At 43.1% G+C, this 20,442-nt stretch overlaps 1 protein-coding gene across 7 annotated transcripts in view; it reads right to left on the minus strand.

Annotated features, from left to right (window-relative positions):
* LOC115028297 (anoctamin-4-like) overlaps positions 1-20,442 on the minus strand; it is a 41,139-nt gene that overhangs the window by 9,259 nt on the left and 11,438 nt on the right. For 5 of the 7 annotated variants that reach the window (XM_029461982.1, XM_029461980.1, XM_029461983.1 and 2 more), the window contains exons 4-19: positions 15,631-15,831; positions 14,727-14,860; positions 14,442-14,591; positions 13,869-13,969; positions 12,988-13,032; positions 12,775-12,903; positions 12,549-12,655; positions 7,332-7,387; positions 7,006-7,127; positions 6,111-6,245; positions 5,324-5,420; positions 5,069-5,129; positions 1,309-1,391; positions 737-877; positions 282-446; positions 85-121 (exon numbers count right to left, since the gene is read on the minus strand). In XM_029461982.1, coding sequence (XP_029317842.1) covers positions 85-121; positions 282-446; positions 737-877; positions 1,309-1,391; positions 5,069-5,129; positions 5,324-5,420; positions 6,111-6,245; positions 7,006-7,127; positions 7,332-7,387; positions 12,549-12,655; positions 12,775-12,903; positions 12,988-13,032; positions 13,869-13,969; positions 14,442-14,591; positions 14,727-14,860; positions 15,631-15,831 — 1,764 coding nt within the window. Of the gene's footprint in view, positions 1-84; positions 122-281; positions 447-736; positions 878-1,308; positions 1,392-5,068; positions 5,130-5,323; positions 5,421-6,110; positions 6,246-7,005; positions 7,128-7,331; positions 7,388-12,548; positions 12,656-12,774; positions 12,904-12,987; positions 13,033-13,868; positions 13,970-14,441; positions 14,592-14,726; positions 14,861-15,630; positions 15,832-18,786; positions 18,977-19,556; positions 19,946-20,442 lie in introns of those variants that run through there. The other 2 variants (XM_029461985.1, XM_029461984.1) reach the window with 2 other exon arrangements.

Here is a 20,442-nt window from a genome sequence, read left to right on the forward strand (position 1 = left end):
GCTGTGTTCAGTCCTGAGCTAACACCAATGTGCACTGATGATCACGCGTCCAGAACATGAGCTCTGCTGGTGCAGTCAACTTACCTAAGTTGGTGAGAAGAAGAGCAACTTTCTCGTAGAGCTAGAAAAAGACATAAAGTTGGAGGCCATCAGTGAGGGAGGAGGTGACATGAATTGTGATGTTTCATGGCCTATAGATGCAGTCTTTACTCGTACAGATGTGTTATAATCATCACGCCATCATGTCCCCCTCTGCTCCACGCACTACAGCAGACACTCACCACGTTCAGGAGCATGATCATGCAGAAGTTGATGCAGACTGCCGTCCCTGTGGTCGCCACCTGAGAGTTGTTCCTGATGAGAGCCCAGCCGAAGGCGGCGAAGGTGCTGACGGTGATCACGCGGTAAATGACGATGCCGAACACCGCGGCGATCACCACCAGTATCTGTCGCAAAAATACCACTAACTACACGACTTCGCAATATACATAAAGATAGGAACTAGTACCTTACTGTACATACATGAGTTATCATTAGATGGAAGAATATGAAATACAGTTAAAGATGGATTAAAAACAGTTAGTAAGTGTTTATATGTTTTACTAATAAAAGGCATTTGTAAGAGAATATTTAAATCTACAATCAAGAAATGTGGCTTTAACAACCATGAACTTAATAAACATAAAAAGCCTCTAAGACAATAAAGGGAGGAGACGGCTGCTTGACGTTTACTCACCATGAAGAAGATCCCGGATGCTGAGACGATGAGTCGGCTGTATTTGTCGGTGAACGCTTGGTAAGGTTCAGGCTTCCCAGATATCGGGTTCATCCTCTCCTTTTTGGAGTATTTGGCCTCAAACTGTGGGCGTATTTCATCCTGACAGATAAAGGACACGACACACGTGAGCAACGTTTAGCAGTGAATGTAAAGGACGTATCAGGTTGTTCTGCTCTTCTGTTCTGTTCTGTGCACAGCACTCACTGTGCAGTCTGTAGGAGCTTTCATTATAAAAGCGTTGTACATGTTTAGTGAGTCATACATTGATTCAGGACAGACTCCCTTGGTGCAGGCTCTCAGTGCAACACTCCCACCTTGTTAAATAAATGCCTGCAGACTAGCAGAGACCGAGGAGGCAAACATCTCTCCAGAGCAGAGCTGAAGGCAGACACATCATCAGAGCTGAACAAGTGAGCCCAATTAAACCACAAAGAAAGAACTCTCAATCGTTGGTTTTCCACTTTTTAAAAGTCTTCTCCCAACATTCACTAAATGTAAGTATGCACGGCCACATGCAGTACGTGCTTCACCTCCTCTTCCTCCCAGTCGATGAGGTCCCAGTCGTATGCGAGGGCGGCTCTGCGTCTTTTCCAGAACTCCAGGAAGACAGTTGCTAGAACACATGAAGAAAACCACGTCAGGTGTTTGTGTGTGAACATTAGTGTCACTGAAGAGTCCTGATCAAATAATGACCTGAGCTCTTCATCACATCTGAAAACCTTCAGGCTACAGCACCATGACTTGACTCCAAGACACATTTTCTATTTTTCATTTCTTCTTCTTGACTGACAAACATTTTTATATAATCCAAATCCAATACTATAACTATAAATGTAATATGTTACACAGTACCTAGTCCAACATTAACTCTCCTCCTCTCGCTCTGTTTTGGTCTCAAACCAACTCCTGATGCTCACGGTGCTAACTGCTAACTGTCTGTCTGCAGGTATTGTGCAGTGGGGGTTTTGTTGTGTCTGGAAATGAGGTTGGAAGTGAATCAGAGGATTAAAGTTGCCCTAAAACCAAAACAAAGCTGAAAGACACTAAAACGCTCTGTAGAGCTGAGGGGAACTGGCGAGTCGGGGGATGATTGTCTGTAGATTCGCCACTACGAGAGACGTCTTTCACGTCACACAGTCGTCTGACCGCTTCTCAATACAAACATATGAATTAGTGCAGCTTTAACGGAGCACAGTAGCTGCACCTGGACAGAAGGTCAACACATGCACAATGCTAACAACATTGTTTAAGATTTCAAGCTCCATAAAATCTGAGCATTCTACCAACACTGGTAGAAATGAAAAGGTAATATTTTACTATGAAAGGTCACATCGAGCTCTGATGATGCAACGATCAGAGTCTGTCGCAGACATCGACCGTTTTACAGCCTCATTTGACCAAAACACAATTAAGGGACAGTCACCAAAATCCGTCAAGTAAAGAAAAAGGTGAAGTCATGGTCAGATGATCTGAGTTGAGATTGGTGGTACGCAGTGCAAGCGGCTGGTTTGAAGCCAGGAGAGTTGCACTGTTGAACCCGTCAGTGTTCAGGCATTGAGCGAAGGTATTGCTGATCAAAGTCCTTTGGATAGATAACTAATTCCACACACAAATAGCTGCTTCTCCTCTCAAGCGTGAAGCAGAAGTTTTTATGCTCAGCCTTTCAAACCGTGCAGATTCTTTTTCTCCAGAGCAGCATGCTTTGTGTGTGAAGGCTGGGCTGTCTGAGAAGGCACCAGTTCCTCTGTGGAGTCAGCAGGGGAGTACACGTCTGAGGAACCCTAATGAAGGGATTTGAGCTGCAGAACCCCAAAATATATTCACTGGGACAGAAGCCGCAGCAGCAAGAAGCCGTTACTGTAAGGTCAGTGCTTTCAGACTCTCACTGGATACAAATGTTAAAACTGGAATACTTTAAAGTATTTCTGGTACGTCTGCAGCTGTGAAAACAGCTTCATCTTCCACCATCCTTTCAATGTTACATTTCAGTCGGATGCATGACGTTAGTTTGCACTGTAACTTATTCAAGGTTGTTAAAGTTAGTTTGTAGACGAGAGGGACTCAGATAATTAAAGTTAGTTTGACCTTTTTACTCCAGAAAATACGTTTAATATCACGCTGACGTCATTAAATTGTCTTTAAGATATCATCTTACTAAAATATTTGAATACCCTGAATTTCTTTGCCACACACTTTCCCGATATTTAAAGTTAAATGGATTTAAAGTTAAATGGACTCCCCAGCCTTCACAGCTCACACGATCCTTTGGATTTAAATCAAGTCTCTTTACACACAGACTCTGTCAATTAGATAAACTTAATATAAACACTGAACACTTTCAGTAATCAGTATGTAAACAATACCAAACACTGGTTCTGATTTGCTCAGCGTGAAAAGGTTTCACACGGTTATAACTAACTTAAGAGATTTGATCATTTTACTGTGCAGAAGAAAACTGTAATCATTGACAGGATGCAAGAGAACACAAGTGAACACAAGTGAACACTGTGCTGCACAGGTCCCGCTGCCGCAGCACAGAGGAACTGATGGGCTTTCTCAAGAACCAGAACAGGACCCAGCCAGAGGTCACCCACTGGGAGGCGACACCCCTGCTCTCTTCAGCTGGTACGGTAACATTCACAATCAGAGGCACGCTGGTCAGAGTTCATGATTCTGGAGCGTTAAAATAAATCAGCTCTAGAGGTTTAATTTCTTTCATAGATTCTGGTCTTAAAATGTAGTCACTTTTAAAATATGTTTTGCTTTGACTCAACATTAGTCCCCCTGTATCTGCAATTCACAATTAAACATGTATGAGTGTGAAACTGATAGGGTTTGAATTATTAACACACAACGCATCAGGGCGCTGCAGCACTTCACTGTCTTCAATTCCTCACTGTCGGTTTATGTGTGGAAGCTTTCGGTTACAACAAACTGATGGCGCTGCGATTCAAGTTCAAAAAGTACAGAACCTTTCGTCTTCTTTCCCCTCAACAGTTAACGACAGCATCATCATGCTGGGCGTGTTGACCTTTGCCCTGCAGCTGTGTTTAGTTCTGCTCTTCTTGCTGAGATGTTGGAGATTTGACAACAGAGTACAAAAGTCTCTGAAACACCCGGAGACTTTCAGCAAACCCATCGGTGAGCATCTGCTGGAGGTGGCTGCTAGCTCGTTTTAAGTTGATATCTTGTTTTAAGTTGAATGACGATCATTAGAAAACAAATGTTCACGAGATGTTTTAGAGAAACAACTCACTGGAGACTTGATGTAGACATTTTTATTATCAATTACTTGTGACACACTTATCAGATATGTCATGCCTCCGGGTCAGATTTTGAAGATTTTTAAAGATTCCTTTCTTGTCTATTCCTCAGCTCCCTCATTCTTCCACCTAGACATTTACAAACAGGCCAGCTGTCAGCTCTATGACGTGAACGCTGCTTCATCACCGCCTGCAGCAGTTGAAGAATATGAACCCGTCACAAACTCTCTGTTTGCACCTTCCATTCCCTGGGACCTGGTTCAGTGCTGATCCTGCTGCTGGACATCAATATCCATGATGAATATAGTGAATGCATCTTTTTAAAATAATGTACGAGCTACATGCAATGCAAATATGTGGCACTTTTTAAAGGTGCAGTAAGATGTGCCAGACTTTAAACTTAAACATTAAAACATGAACTAACATTATGAGCAGAACATGAAGAGTACATGCACACAGCAGTGTTATTTTAAACATCTGTGCATACTCTTGCCCTGCTGTCAGATTGTATGGAGCCGGTTTGGAGGTGAGACGGTGGCTCCGGACTACACATGCAACTTTCTTTAAATGTAGCGATAGTGGTTTTTATTATTTCAATAATAAGTAAATTGAAGGAAAAGCTGCACTAATCAATACTTTTGTATTAACAATGGGTCATGTGTGTAACGCGTTCACACAGACAAACATCCTCTCAGAGTGTTTTAGTTTCAGCCTCACTGCTCTCATCAGTGTCTCCTCCAGGAGCAGAGAGTGGTCCGTGATAAAGCTCCACTGTACGGTCCCTGCTCAGCACCAAACAGCAGACAAAGTCAACCACTTGTGTGGACGAAAGGCCAAAACGCAGAGGAAAGGTTTACAAAAACACCCATGTAGGTGTGGACAAGACCTGAGCCAGACGTCAACGCTTCGTGCTTGCTGTGCGGCTCCCAGGTGGCAAAACATCTTTCAATATTATTACATGTCAAGAGCTTTTCTAAGAGAAGAAACATCTGCAAAGTTTGTGCAGAAATGTCGACTGTTGACTTACCCCAAACAGCCATGAACACGGCGAAGAAAACAGTTGCCTCATTATCAAAGAGATGAGTGACCTGAGAAGAAGACAGCAAGTTGACAGGATGCTACAAAACAATTAAATAAAGACTTTATCTGAAGTTCACACTTAATATTGATGCAGTTTAACTTCAATCTCTGCACATTTCTGAGTGTAACACACTAGAGTTGACTGTGTGCATGTTGAAACACTCGTAAACATTCTCCAGAGTCCGTCATGTGTCTGTGGTACCTTGGCGTAGATGCAGCTGTCTGACAGCTTCAGGTAGGGGCAGTACTGGTCACAGATGGGGCACATGATGATGTCGGTGGCCTGGCAGATTTCTTTACTGAAGAACAACATGCAGTCCATCACACTCTGTTTGTAATACATGCCCAGCAACATGTTAAAAACCCAAACTGATAAGAACAGTGCTGCGTGCCTGTGTGTTGTTTTTATCTGAGATGTTAAAGGTCTGTTCTTCTTCTATTGTTCTGTTCTGCAACTGCAGTGTTTCAGACTTTTATAAAGTCACGACGGAGCAGTAAAGTTTATTTCTAGCTTCAGCTGACCAAAGTGCTGTAAGAAACATTCAAAAGTAAAGAATAAAAGAGAAACAGAATTATAGACATGATAACAATTAGTGGGACAAAAAGCGAATACAGATGTGGATGGAAGCAGCGCATCTGGAACAGCAGCTGGTTCAGTCGAATAATGTGATTTTAACATTAAGCATGTCAACATGTTCTAATAGAAGATAAAAGTATGAACTTGAAAAGGAACATATGTCCCCTTTAAGCAGAGAATCCTGAATAAGTGTAACTTCCTTCAGTTCATTTAACAGGCTTTAAGTTATACGAGCCTCATCTGTCACGTGACCTTCACTACATCTGTCTCTCTGGCCAGTACTTGTTGAGCACTGGTGCAGCATAAACTGAGGCTCGTTCTTCCGTAGAACATCTTTAATAATGCTTCAAATATAATGGAGCTACGAGCTCTGGAACATTTACATTTGTGAGAAGAGAGGAGATGTGTTTACCTGACCTGGCAGTGCTCCAGAGTGAAGATGCCGTACAGGAACACGAAGAGGCCGACCAGAGCGGCAGGAAACAGCATCCCTGTGTACCAGCCGAGCCAGGCGAAGTACAGACCGATCTTCTCCCCAAAGTACCTCCTGAAACAACAGAGTTCTTCCGTCTCAGTACTTCATCACACGTTACACATAAACATGTATTGTATCTGGTAAAATATCCTGATGAGCTGTGGACAGCTGCAGCCTGTCAGATTCAAGATGAAGGTTATAATGTCTCACTGCTAACTGTGACGATGGGGTCACAGGGTGACAGAGGGTGTCGTAACCTGTACAGTCTGTAAAGCACACTGAGACAAATGTATAATTTGTGATATTGGGCTATATAAATACATTTTATTTTATTTGCTATGTTTTTATTGTGTTTTCCAGTCCATACCTACCAGTTATACTCATCTTCAGACATCTCTTTCAACAACAAACTTCCGGCGGAGTGTATTTTATTAAAATTCAGTATATTCAGACCACTATTACTAAACTAAACTAAGTGATTAATCAATGTTTTGCAAGAACACAAAAAGAGTTATCTTTTGAATGAGACCAAAATCATGCATCTGGTGCAAATGGTTGAAGATCAGCTTTCAATTTACTTTGGGTATTTCGTTTGTAGGTATTTTTCGTATTTTCGAGTAAAGTCCCCCACCCCTTAAGAGGTTAAATGTGTTAGTCAATGCTAGCTGTTAGCATGCTAATTTCAGGAGATATCTCTGCAACACACAGACGTCTCTAATATCAACACTGTGATCTCTTCATGTTCTGATGATGATGTTAGTTCATGTTTTATGTCACAAACGTACATTCTGACACATCTTTGCACCTTTACGTGTGAATGCAGTTGTGCTACCTGATGAGGTCCAGCGGTTGGTACTTGTACCAAACGCCCCACCAGGCCCAGCATTCGTACAGCAGGTGCCGATGGTTCTCTGCTCCGTGTGTTCTGATGGAGTTTTTGCTGTGGTAGCTCCCCTGTTAAAGTCCACACACACACACACACACACACACACACACACACACACACACACACACACACACACACACACACACACACACACACACACACATGTACATACACAGACATGGAGAAACATCTGTGTGTATTGCTGTAATATCAGTACATGGAATATAACAGCAGTAGATATAATGTGTCTTTGTGGAGATCAGCACATTTACCTCGTGAAGAGGGAACGCTGCCTCATATGAGCTATTGCTCAAAAGACGATTAAGCCCTGAAATTAAAAACAGAGAATAATGAAAGCAGAGTGTGAAGATAGACTAATTAATCAATGTCTTATTCATTAAGTTTACTAATGATATATACCATATGTTCATATCTGAAGACATAACATGAGGCCTAAGGAAGTTAAGGGGGCCTCTCGAAGGTTATGAGAAGATGACCTCCACATGGCATAGACTGCCGTGGCGCCATAGAGTCTGGACAAGTCAATAATGATGATTGAAAGGTTGACTTGCAGAAAGTGTGTGTGTTCATGAACAACTCCTATTTAAGAAAGAGTTTCGCTTTGTCAGTTGGAGCTCTACTTGGCTGTGCTTGGAAGCAAGTAGTGTTCTCATAATTATTGTTTGTGTTGCAACAAAATAATAATTGTTAAACTATATCTGTGTCGGTGCTTTATTGATTCCTCTCTGTTTCATACCACAATGTTGTGAGCGATAAATATCCACAACATTACTTGGAGGTCCTACCGACGAGATGCCAATGCTGCGAGTTGCTGTGTTTCTTCTTTGGGAGATTCAACCTTCCCTGGCCAGGCAGCCATAGAAAGGCTGTGGTAAAACTCAAGGAATTGAGATACCAGACTTGGATTTCCAGTGAAGAAAGACCAACTCATAGTAAGCAAAACGAATTTGGAGTGCATTAACTTTGAAGTTGTATTGGTTACTTAAAAAAAAAAAAAAAAGCAGTGATGATTATCGGTGGTTAATAAGTCTGAAAAGTCTATTAATAAATTAGTTTTTAGTTGAGGGGTTTGAAAGTCAAAAGAATAGAACCTGACCTCGTAACTCAGAGTGCACAAACAAAAAGTGGACTAATTTCCATGTTTTTGTAAGGATCCTTTGTTAGTTTGTTAAACTCAGTATAGAGCGCTGAATATTGTTTGTGAAACATGGTTCCATTTTACCATTTAAAAAAAAACTTTTTGTTGATTAGAGAACTGCAGAGAGCAATCTGAAGTTTCTCTGTTAGTCCCCCTTTCCCTTGGTCGCCTCATCCTGTTGGAGGAGATGTTCTTTGTTTACCCAAGGGCTGTGAGTGGGTGTGTGTGAGGGATTCGCCCCCCTTTTCCGTGGACAGAGGAACTCCAGCTGGGGTTTTGGTGTGTCTGAATGAGAGTTGATCACTCTGTTTTTTTTTTTATGAATACATTTTGAGAACTAATTATTACCATTGATATCAGTATGAATTTTCATGATATTTGTCATTAAATTGCATTTGTATTTAATTATATATTATATAAGGGGCAACACATATTACATACAGTAACATTGAGGGAAAGAGAAGAGAGGTTTTACTGACGAAAGTGGATTTACTTTTTCTTTTTTAGAAAAGGCTAAAGCTTTTCTTTATTTCCACCAAGAATAGACATAGTAAGAAGAGTACAACGTTTTCTTATATATATATAAATATATATATATACATATAAGTAAAAATAAGAATACAAAAGGGAACACACACATACACACATGGAAGAACTATGTACTCGTTACTTTCTAAGCCATATATTTCCAAGTCATATGCAACGGATGTTTTGGTGGATTCCTCTTTATTCATTGTTCGTATTCGTATTCATCATTTACCTCCTCCCCCTGGGCACAATCCTCCGTCACCATGGCATCCACTTTCACTGCTATGCTGACGACATGCAAGTCTATATCTCAACCAAACCCACCACCGCCCTCAACCCCACCTCCCTCACCACCTGCCTCCAGGACATCAGGAGCTGAGCAGGAACTTCCTGAAGCTAAACGATAGCAAAACTGAGGCCCTGCTCATCGGCTCCAAAAACACTCTCTCCAAAATCCTAAAACATACGACATCACGATCGACGGCTTCCCTGTATCCTTCACCAGCCAAGTCAAAAGCCTTGGCGTCATCCTGAACAGCACCCTTTCGTTTGCACCCCACATAAAAAACATCACCCGGACTACCTTCTAACATATCTGCAACATTTCCAGACTCCGCCCATCCCTGTCACAATCCAGCACTGAAATCCTGGTTAACCCTTTAACACCGAATGTGTCGGCGACGACACATTTTGCAAGCAAAACTTTGGATTACCGTAATGATGTCATAGTTTGCGCAATCAAAAAAAATTCAACGGTTTCTGAAAGCTGAGACTCTGCACTTTACAGCATATATCGATTAATTACGGTAACTTCACTTACGGCCCTCCCGGAAGCCTGCGACACAGAGCCTTTGTTCTGAGCGAATACACACAGCGCTGGAGAGACACAGACAACACCGCGGAGAAATAGAGCCGGAAAACAGCGGATTTAATTCAAATGGAAGCAAGACGGTATGTGAATCAACACTTGTATTGCGTGGTGACTTGTTTAGAACAGTGTACCAAGTCTGTAAGGTTGTACTAGGTGTGTAATTGTACTTTATATCGTAAATGTGCGCGTCTTCTTCAAGCAGCCTGTGTCCTAGCAGAGGCTGTAGGCAGGCTGGAGCTGGAGAGGAGGAAGTGTCACCAGAGATCACGAGGTGTCACCAGAGATCACATTCAGGCCTGTAGAGGGAGCTGTGGGGATGCTGGATGATCTGGTGATGCTGTCAGACACAGAAGCCCCTCACCATATCACACCACAAGATGGCAGACTGAGGCAGAGCCGGATGATGGAGTCCCTCAACCACCCCAGGTGTCCAACCCCCTCTCGATATATCGGCATATCTCTGTAGAGTGTTTTTCCTGACGAAGTTTAAGTTTCCTTTAGGTTTCCAAACACGGGGTGAGACAGGATTCTAGCCTGATGATCGACAAACTTCACCAGATCTTTAAACTTGGCTCTTCTGTTGTTTCTATATTGTATATCACAAGCTTTAGCCCTCCATCTCTCTTTCAGTTTATATGGAAGTTTAGAACATGGAACAGCTCGCATGTTGACTGGGTGATCCATTTCCTCCATGTATTCAACGGTATCCATTATGTTGAGACAGCCATTAAGAAACACAGCAAATACTTTTAAAGCTTCTGGGTCTTCCGGTCTAATATATGACCAATTGAGAGCTTTGTCAATGTAGGCTGTCGCAATTAGGTAGTCATCTCCATAATGATGTTTTAATAATCTTTTTGCTTCTTCATATCTTTTGTTGGATTGCATATGCAAAAATGTTTGCAACTGCACACAAGTTCTCTTGGTTGGCCAATAGTGCATTGCTCCAAAAAGTAAAGCCTGTCCTTACTGTTCTCGGTCTTCTCCTCGATACCGTGCTCAAATGCTCTTCTGAAGAATAGATAATCCATTGAAAACAGGAATGCTGAGCGGTGGTAATGATGAAAGCTTCTGTTGCTTAACCTGTGTTTCAGTGATTACATTCTGCTTTTCCATGTTTATTAAGCTGCTTATGTTGTCCTCACCGATGCTAGAAGATGCGCTGGAAGACGGAGAACTTCTTTGAGGATGTGGTGTGATTTGCATTTCAATATCCTCTGCAGCATTTCTAGTCATATTAGTTTCCTTGATGTTTGGTACTTGTTTATGCATGTTCATATTTTGATGAGCGTTTTCAGGTTTGAGCGATGTGTTCACGAGCAGTGCCTTTGCCCGAGTATACACCTCTCTCCTTTCGTGAAATGGTTCTTCCACTAATCCTTTTCCCAGATATTCATTAATTTCATCTCCTGCATGGGGCATGACAGCATGTGAATCGTTAAATCCCTTGATGATGCTTAATTTTGCGGTGTTTGCTGCCATTCCAGCTGTTCCTTTTTGGCCTTCAGAATAGCTTCCTCCTTTTCTAGAGCTTGCTTCTGTGTCAGTCTAGCTGCTCGTGCTCACAATTCAGCTTTTTGACTTTCCAACTTGAGCTTTGTAGAGGCAATAGAAGATTGAGTGGATTTCCTTGAACCTTGAGAATAAACACTCTTTACATTAGAAATACTGTCCTGAGCTTTAACACTCTGATATTCATTTACTTTTTTCTGGAGCAGATTGGACACCGGAGTGATCCAATTTGACACTTCATCCGTAAACTCTTCCAAAGCAGCCGCTTTGGGGTTGTACCACTCCGCTTGATCAATTGCCACCGCTTTCTCCTCTTCAGTGGACAATATAACTCGAACAGAATCATTTAACTCTTCCATTTGCTTTCGTAGCTTTGAAAACTCTGTTTCCATTTTTGACTTAACCACTTCAACATTGCATACAGTTTCCATTAATTGTACAATTTCATTTCTCTTTCTTGTTAATGCACCCAACGTTGCACTCCTTGATGATTTCAGTCGCTTGAGCCTTTCCGTAAACACAGAATCAATGTCACTTTCCAAGCTTTCCAAGTCTGTCATTTTTGCTCAAGACAACAAATAAATACAACAAAACTCTCCTTTTTGAATTTCACTTAATTCTTTGTGGACTTTTCATTGTCTTGCATTGATTGTTGCGTTCAAACATTACACCGCATTCTTTGTTTTTGTCACTTTTAATTTTCTTTCTCATTCAGACTCCATCATATTATGTTTTTCTTCCTTTTACAAACAAAGAGGCAGGGATGGGGTGAACTTGCAATAAAACAAAACAACTTAAATCTACTTTTTCTCAGTGTAACACAGCGGTCAAAAAACCGTATAACTTCAAACCAAAAAAGACGCTGTCTTAATGACAACTCACTGTTATATACACCAGCTGATACGATCAATCAGCTGATGGTCAAAAAAGGGGTGTGGCGTCTGCACCACACGTGCCGATAATAAACAATCAACACCATATTCTGCATATTCCTATTTCCTATATTTGATTGTTTTTATACATAATTAATCAAAATCAAATAAATGTTAAAGGGAAATACAGTCAAACAAGTCAAAAGGCTCAAGTGAAGTGACGGCTCTGCTGATGTGAAAAATGTTCCCTCGCCAAATTTGTAGAAATAAACCCCACCGATACGACGGTGTTGCTAAAAATGTTTTATGTTCATACATATCCTCAGTGTGACATGGTGGTGAAGTCCAAGTTGCTGCTTACGAATAAATTCAAACAAATAAAATCCTTCTTCCCATGTCGTAGCATTTTAAAGTATTTTATTACTTATTAGGCCAGATAATGAATTTTCTTCTTTTTAAAGTGACGACGACAGCTGACCCTTGTCTGCACACACTGAACTTTCTCTATTGTCCTCACATTTCAAGTATTTCTAGAAGACAAACTCACCCATCTTATTTTTACCCTCCTCATATTTGACTCGCTGGAGGACGTGATGGACGATGCGACTTCTGGTGGCGTTGTTGAAAAAAGTGTCTTTGTTGTGGATGATGAAACTGCAGTGAAACAAACATCACAAATTGGTCTGCTGTCAATGATTCTTCTTCAGAGTGTGAGAGAAAGACAACACATTTCTCAGAGATGAGTTTTTAAAGGGTCGTTCAGTTGAACTCACTGATGTATCCTCGATCGACTGAAGGGGGCGGTGAAGCTCTCGTTCTCCTCCAGGTCGGGCAAAGTGTCGTTAAACTTCATGGGCTTGCGGGGAAGCCAGCCACGGAATTTGTTGATGCGCTTTTCCATCCTGCGAGAGAAGTTTCTGTTAAAGCTGCAGCAGAGTTGATCTCCGTCAGCTGATGTCATGCGACCTCTTTACCTGAACACTCACCTGCTCATGAACTTCTGCCGGCGGTGCATGTAAAGGATTTTTCTCCTGGAATATGTAAGAGGAAAGAACTTATGAGAGTTCGAAGGATAAACACTGGAAATCACCATTAATACTGTTTCTATCAGATATATTACGTTTTTATCATTACTGCATTTGCTGCTAATATTAAATATGTTGATACTACTAATAGTGAAAATATTAAAGGGAGTCACTGGAGTTTTTCTACCACTAGTTGTGCTGTGGAGCAATGTTTGTATGAATGGCTTTGTTTGATTTTGTTGTGCAAAAGCACACGTGACATTTTGCTGCTGGTTTCAGTAACATGTAAAGAAGCGCAGCATGAAACCAACAACGCCTGCTTTGAATGTTATCATCCAATTAAATGGCCGTTATCAGTGTTATCAGCCTCATAGGCTCAGAAGGGGCAGCTACACCAACGAAAAGGTGGAGGAGACACAGGACTTGTCGTTGTCTTTGTGTTCATGACATTAAGTTCCACTTTCACTTTACAAACATAGTTATTTTAACCTGATCTTTTCCTGACCTAATGTAAGTACATTTGTTGCTTTCTTCTGAAGAAGTTATTGTGTTTCATTCAGTTTTACAACGTGTTGTTTTTAACTTTCACTTTTATAAATGTTTTATATATGTGTTATCGCTGATAACATTAAAAACGCCAACGAAGGCAATGAATAAGACTGAAAACTAGCAAAGTGGGACAAACGAGGCAGCATTTATTGTTTGTTTTTAATCAGTTTGTAAATGTTAGCTATGAAGAGAGTGTTTTTAACACATTTTTCAAACCTTTGCTGAGACACAGTGAATGTAAACATCATTTTATTATGCCCCCCGCATTATAAGAGGAGGATTTGTTGTCTCACCTAAAAGGCATACGAATGTTCATGAGCTCTGCGTAGCGGCACAGGACGTCCCAGGGTGCATGAAGCTTCAGAAAGATCACATCACTGTTTGTTAAAGAGCCCTGCACACACACCAAACACACACTTTAATTTCAGCAAAGATGAGATGGTTAAAAAGGGGGATCAACATATTCACTGTCAATATGATTGTGTTGCCTGACGGAGTTTGAAAGGTACAAGAATCAGGAGGAAACTCGTCTACATAAACATGTTATCAATATAACCTTCAAAGATGTCGTCCATATTATCACATTCCTCCTGATGCAAAAAGAAGAAATGCACGACAGGAGTGCTACTGTTTTTATTCTGCTCTGATTTGGAAAGACAATAAATGATCCTTGACTTCTTAAGCTCGTGTGTTAGTCTCTCTCTGACCTAAAACCACACACATCTGTTTCCGTTCTAAATCTCTCTGGTGTAACTTACACTGAACTCCTAATATCTGCGTCAGATGTAAGGCCAGTCCTGACATGAGGATTTAGCTGAGCCCTTGTCAACATAAAGAAACAAGCAGCGAGTGTAAATGTTCTTTACCTCCTTTTCCATCTGTAAGCCCTCTGCACGGATGTTCCTCTCAAATATCTCCCTCTTCTCTGTCTGCGAGCTGGACTTCCTGTAAACCAGGATGTAGTCAATGCGACTCTTTCCATCGCTGAAGCAAAGGCAGCTGGACTTACTCCTCCCCTGACAGACAGACAGACAGACAAACCATTAGTAACACTGAGCAGTGGATTCTCGTGGATGTTGACACGTCTCTATAAACTCCTCGTATCCATGGCGTGTATCTCCAGTAGGAAGCCTGTCAGCTTCACCACTGACCTCAGACTTGGTGTTGTCATCAAGGATGCTGCTGTTGGTTCCCGGGTTGAGCAGCGTGGAGTCGTCATCTCTGGACGGGCTGCTGACGCCCTCTGAGCCTTTTCTCTGCAGCAGCACATTAACATCCTTCACAGCTGGAGGGAAGACGAGCAGAGAGGAAGTAATAATGCTGCACGGGCCCCGAACACACAGAGCAACATTAGCATCAATCTAAAGCTTCTGCCCCATGAAGTCCAATATTCATCTAATATCCATCATTCTGTCTCTGATGAACACTCCACTTACAAAATCTCATCCTGTGAAATTTAATTAAAGGATTTTGTATATTGTACAAAAAACTAAAACAAAGTCACTGCCAGACTGTAGGTCTGTTTCAATACGTGATTGCAAATATGTCATTAAAAGTTATTTGTAAGTTTAACATACAAAAAGTACAAAAAAAAAAAGTTTGGAGTTAAATTATGGATCAACATAAATGTAAGAATGTGTAACTCACTTTGGTTTTCAAAATAATGGTTTATAAGGCTGTGTTTGTGGGTTACAAGTGTGAATGATTTGTATTTTATTATCTTCAATTTAAGGGAGGGTAGTTTAAATTGATAAGAATGTAGGATAAGCATATATAAGCATTATGCTTGGATTGTATAATGTGTCTTTACACTTTATACGAAAAAAACTTTGTTCATCAGCTAAACAACCAACAAGAGAAAGAAAATAGTGAAGTTGCTGTAAAGTCCCATTAACAAGTGGACAGGAATACAGAGCATCTCTAACATTCAGGTGTTTGTACTCAGTCTGTAAGATGTGGACTCTGCACAGCCGCATCATCATCACCGAGGAAAGCAGCTGGAGAAGACGCACCTGGAGCTGTAACATCAGTAACAAACTGCAGGCTGGTTCTCACCGAGGGGAGGCGCGTCCACTTGAGAGCTGGAGTCTGTGGCTTTAGACGAGGATTCCTCCATGATGTGTGCCTTCCTACAGACGGGGAAGGCCAGAGGTCTGTCCGCTGCCTGGTAGCCTGAGGCCGAGGGCTGCAGCGAGACTCTGCGTCGATGGTGGCTCCGCCGCGGGGGCTCAGACCCATGTAGAGATAAACTCACACCTGCAAGACACAGACCACTTTCTGTACAACAATTTGTTATCTGTGTGTGTGTGTGTACTATTGGAACAATCAGCCTAATATTTTTAGCTAATTTATGACTCTCTTGTGGCTGCGGTGATTCCAAAGTAGTCAATTGACTGTTTTTTAGATTAACAGGCCTGTGGGGGGCTGCACGGGATCAAACCGCAGTTTGGACTCTTGTTTTTCGGGATTTGGGATTGTTCTGTCCAGTAGAATTCTTGATCTGTTTTTCTATGAACACTGATGCATATGGTTGTGTCTAAATAGTGCAATGCGTAGTGTGTGTGTGGTTGAGAGAGAGATATTTATTATTAAGTGCCTTCTTATTGGACCCTCACGTTTACACCCATATTATCACAAACATAGAGACGAAGCTGAGAGGCAAGCGTGCACGAGCAGACAGCTGCAGAGATTCAGCTGAGTGGGAATCTGTTGTGTGAGACGTGTGAGGGAAACACACTCTGATACACCTTTGGTAATTGTGGTTTGTTTTTTATTCAATCAAACATTACAGCACAGGGAAGAGATTTGCACTTGTTCTGATTGTCTTTTGTGTTTTATTTATTTGTCTCATATTAAAGACAAAAAAAGGTCAGAAAAGAAAGAGTCCTGATCAGCCAACATATCAACTCCCACTGATATACTTCAGTGCATAAAAAACTATGTTTATGCCCTTTAACATTCATTTGCTCTTCTGTGTAACGCAAACACTGGATACACTCAGGTCTTCTTTGTAGCGTCCATGTTGTTTCCACATTATGACGTAAAGCTTATGAACACACCTGAACAACGAGCTCCCAGCTCTGGAGGTCTGCACTCTCCCAGAGACCTTCAGTCACCACATAAACACACTTTCACAAACTTTCCCCAGGTTTGGCTGTAGTGTAAAAGCTAAATTATAAAAAGGTGGAATGAGAGAAGAGGAAGCAGGAAGAGAGAGAAAGCAGGAAGAGAGAGGAAGAGAGAGGAAGAGAGGAATCAGGAAGAGAGAGGAAGCAGAAAGAGATAGGAATCAGGAAACGAGAGGAAGAGAGGAAGTAGGAAGAGAGAGGAAGCAGGAAGAGAGAAGAAGAGAGGAAGCAGGAAGAGAGAAGAAGAGAGGAAGCATGAAGAGTGGAAGCAGGAAGAGAGAGGAAGAGGGGAAGCAGGAAGAGAGAGGAAGAGAGGAAGCATGAAGAGTGGAAGCAGGAAGAGAGGAATAGAGAGGATGAGAGGAAGCATGAAGAGTGGAAGCAGGAAGAGAGGAAGCAGGAAGAGAGAGGAAGAGAGGAAGCAGGAAGAGTGGAAGCAGGAAGAGCGAGGAAGCAGGAAGAGTCGAAGCAGGAAGAGGGGAAGCAGGAAGAGAGAGGAAGAGAGGAAGCAGGGAGAGGAAGAGAGGAAGCATGAAGAGTGGAAGCAGGAACAGAGAGGAAGAGAGAGGAAGCATGAAGAGAGGAAGCAGGAAGAGAGGGGAAGCAGAAACAGAGGAAGAGAGTGGAAGAGAGCGGAAGCCGAACGAGAGGAAGCAGGAAGAGAGAGGAAGCAGGAAGAGAGAGGAAGCAGGAAGAGAGAGGAAGAGAGTGGAAGACAGAGGACGCAGGAAGAGAGAGGAAGCAGGAAGAGAGAGAGAGGAAGCAGGAAGAGAGAAGAAGAGAGAGGAAGCAGAAAGAGAGAAGCAGGAAGAGAGAGGAAGTAGGAAGAGAGAAGAAGAGAGGAAGAGAGAGAAAGCAGGAAGAGAGAGGAAGCAGGAAGAGAGGAAGAAAGAGGAAGCAGGAAGAGAGAGGAAGAGAGTAAGCATGAAGAGTGGAAGCAAGAAGAGAGAGGAAGAGAGGAAGCAGGAAGAGAGAGGAAGAGAGGAAGCATGAAGAGAGAGGAAGAGAGGAAGCAGGAAGAGAGAGGAAGAGAGGAAGCAGGAAGAGAGGAAGCAGGAAGAGAGAGGAAGAGAGGAAGCAGGAAGAGTGGAAGCAGGAAGAGAGGAAGCAGGAAGAGAGAGGAAGCATGAAGAGGGGAAGCAGGAAGAGGGGAAACAGGAAGAGAGGAAGCAGGAAGAGGGGAAACAGGAAGAGAGAGGAAGAGAGGAAGCAGGAAGAGAGGGGAAGAGAGAGGAAGCAGGAAGAGAGAGGAAGAGAGGAAGGGGGATGAGAGAGGAAGAGAGGAAGCAGGAAGAGAGGAAGCAGGAAGGGAGGAAGCAGGAGGAGAGGAAGCATGAAGCGAGGAAGAAAGAGGAAGCAGGAAGAGAGAGGAAGAGAGTAAGCCTGAAGAGTGGAAGCAGGAAGAGAGGAAGCAAGAAGAGAGAGGAAGAGAGAAAGCAGGAAGAGTGGAAGCAGGAAGAGAGGAAGCATGAAGAGTGGAAGTAGGAAGAGAGAGGAAGAGAGGAAGCAGGAAGAGAGAGGAAGCATGAAGAGTGGAAGCAGGAAGAGAGGAAGCAGGAAGAGAGAGGAAGCACGAAAAGTGGAAGCAGGAAGAGGGGAAGCAGGAAGAGAGAGGAAGAGAGGAAGCAGGAAGAGAGGGGAAGAGAGAGGAAGAAGCAGGAAGAGAGGAAGCAGGAAGAGAGGAAGAGAGGAAGCATGAAGAGTGGAAGCATGAAGAGAGGAAGCAGGAAGAGAAAGGAAGCATGAAGAGAGGAAGCAGGAAGAGAGAGGAAGAGAGGAAGCATGAAGAATGGAAGCAGGAAGAGAGGAAGCAGGTAGAGAGCGGAAGCAGGTAGAGAGAGGAAGCAGGTAGAGAGAGGAAGCAGGAAGAGAGAGGAAGAGAGGAAGAAAAGAAAATGACAGCTCAGTAACTTTCATCTCCTTAATAAGGATTGACCTTGAAGGACCTTGAGAAGACTTCCTCAACATGAACAAAAGCTAATTGGGTCTATTTGTCAACCAGACTGTGTCCTATGGGGGGGGGGGGGGGGGGGGGGGGTGATTTAAAACTTAAATCATCCATCTAAAAATCTGTTCTTCTTACTTCCAGTTCTCTAGAGAGCTCTAGGAGAGGTGGGTGGCTGTCTTAAAGGACTGTGTGCTGATTTTTCGTTTGTGACATGAAAGGTGACTCAGCTAAATTTTTGTGCTGAGCCGAGGTGCCGGGACAGAGACAGAGGCTGTGGAAGCGTCTCGGTTCTTAATCAGCCGCTGATGCTTTGGAGCATCGGAGCCTGTGGATGCAGTTAACAGAAACACCATCACTTTCATAGCAGTGGAAATCAGAGCGGTAGTAAAGATTTACAATAATACAGCAAGACATTCTGTGTAAAAGCTACAGTAGACATGGGACCGCATCAACGTGGGTTCTGCTTAGGTGATAAATAAAGCCCCCTTCATTGTTATCTTTGTCCCGTTGTTTGGGGTGGGGGGTCTGGTGTCAGTCCAGTTCATCTGGGTGCAATCGTCGGGGGGGGGGGGGGGGGTAGCATGTTGTCCCTGACAGCAAGCAGTGGACATTTGGCGCATGCCAACCTGCTACTGGTGCCTGGATGTCACAAACACAGACACATGACCCTTTTCTGTGTCTTACAGCTGATGCAACATGGAGGATGAGGAAGTGTACGACAAAAAACACTTTTACAATTAAGAGAAGGGGAGACAGGTAAAAACAAACTTGTGTGTGTGAAGGTCAAATGCTTGCATGGTCACAGTGAAGAGATGAAGCAGTGTGTGATCAGGACGCAGCGACATGAGAGCACTGCAGCAGAACAAAATCCAGTCTTTGCTTCAAGACAACTTGACAACACTCACCGTGTGAAGGTGGAGAGAGGAAGAGAGGCAGCTGCACCCCTCAGAGGGGGAGAGAGGGAGAGGGGGGGCTTCCCAGCACAGCCGCAGCAGACGCCAAAACAGCCAGGAGATCCTTCCACATACATACATATGCATGCACACACACAGCGGTCACCCCTCCTCCCCCCCGGCCCCAGCGTGCAAATAACCTCGCTGAGGAAAACAAACAAACACGACGTCCCACGAGGGAAAAAAGCATCCCCACTTCCTACTCCTTAATCCTCAGCACTGCATCGGTCGATCCAACATCAGTGCACACACACACACACACACACACACACGCATACACACACACACACACACACACACACACACACACACACACACACACACACACACACACACACACACACACAGATCTGTCATAGATGCTATAACCAAAAGCTGTCAAAGATCTTCTCTGGAGAAAAACACAAGCATGAGCAGGATGTTTACAGTGAGGGAGAGAGGGGAGAGGGAGGGGGTGGGAGAGAGAGAGAGGGGTGGGAGAGAGAGAGGGGGGGAGAGAGAGAGAGGTGAGAGAAAGAGAGAGAGGGGGGGGGGGGGGGGGGGGGAGGAGGAGGTGCGTGCTGTTCATCGGCATTCTTGTTCTGTCTTCCCCGGCAGCCAATCACACGCTAAGCTGCTCTGTTAGCGACCAATCAGTAAAAAGGGCTGGCTGTGTCAGTGTTGCTGTAGCCGAAACAATGACCGTTGGCACAGATGACAGTGTCAGTGTGTACCTTCTGATGGAGACTCAAGGGCACACACACACGCACACACACACACACACACACACACGGATCTGTCATAGATGCTATAACCAAAAGCTGTCAAAGATCTTCTCTGGAGAAAAACACAAGCATGA

The sequence above is a fragment of the Cottoperca gobio genome, chromosome 23, assembly GCF_900634415.1.
Source record: "Cottoperca gobio chromosome 23, fCotGob3.1, whole genome shotgun sequence".
In the NCBI taxonomy this organism is placed as follows: domain Eukaryota; kingdom Metazoa; phylum Chordata; class Actinopteri; order Perciformes; family Bovichtidae; genus Cottoperca; species Cottoperca gobio.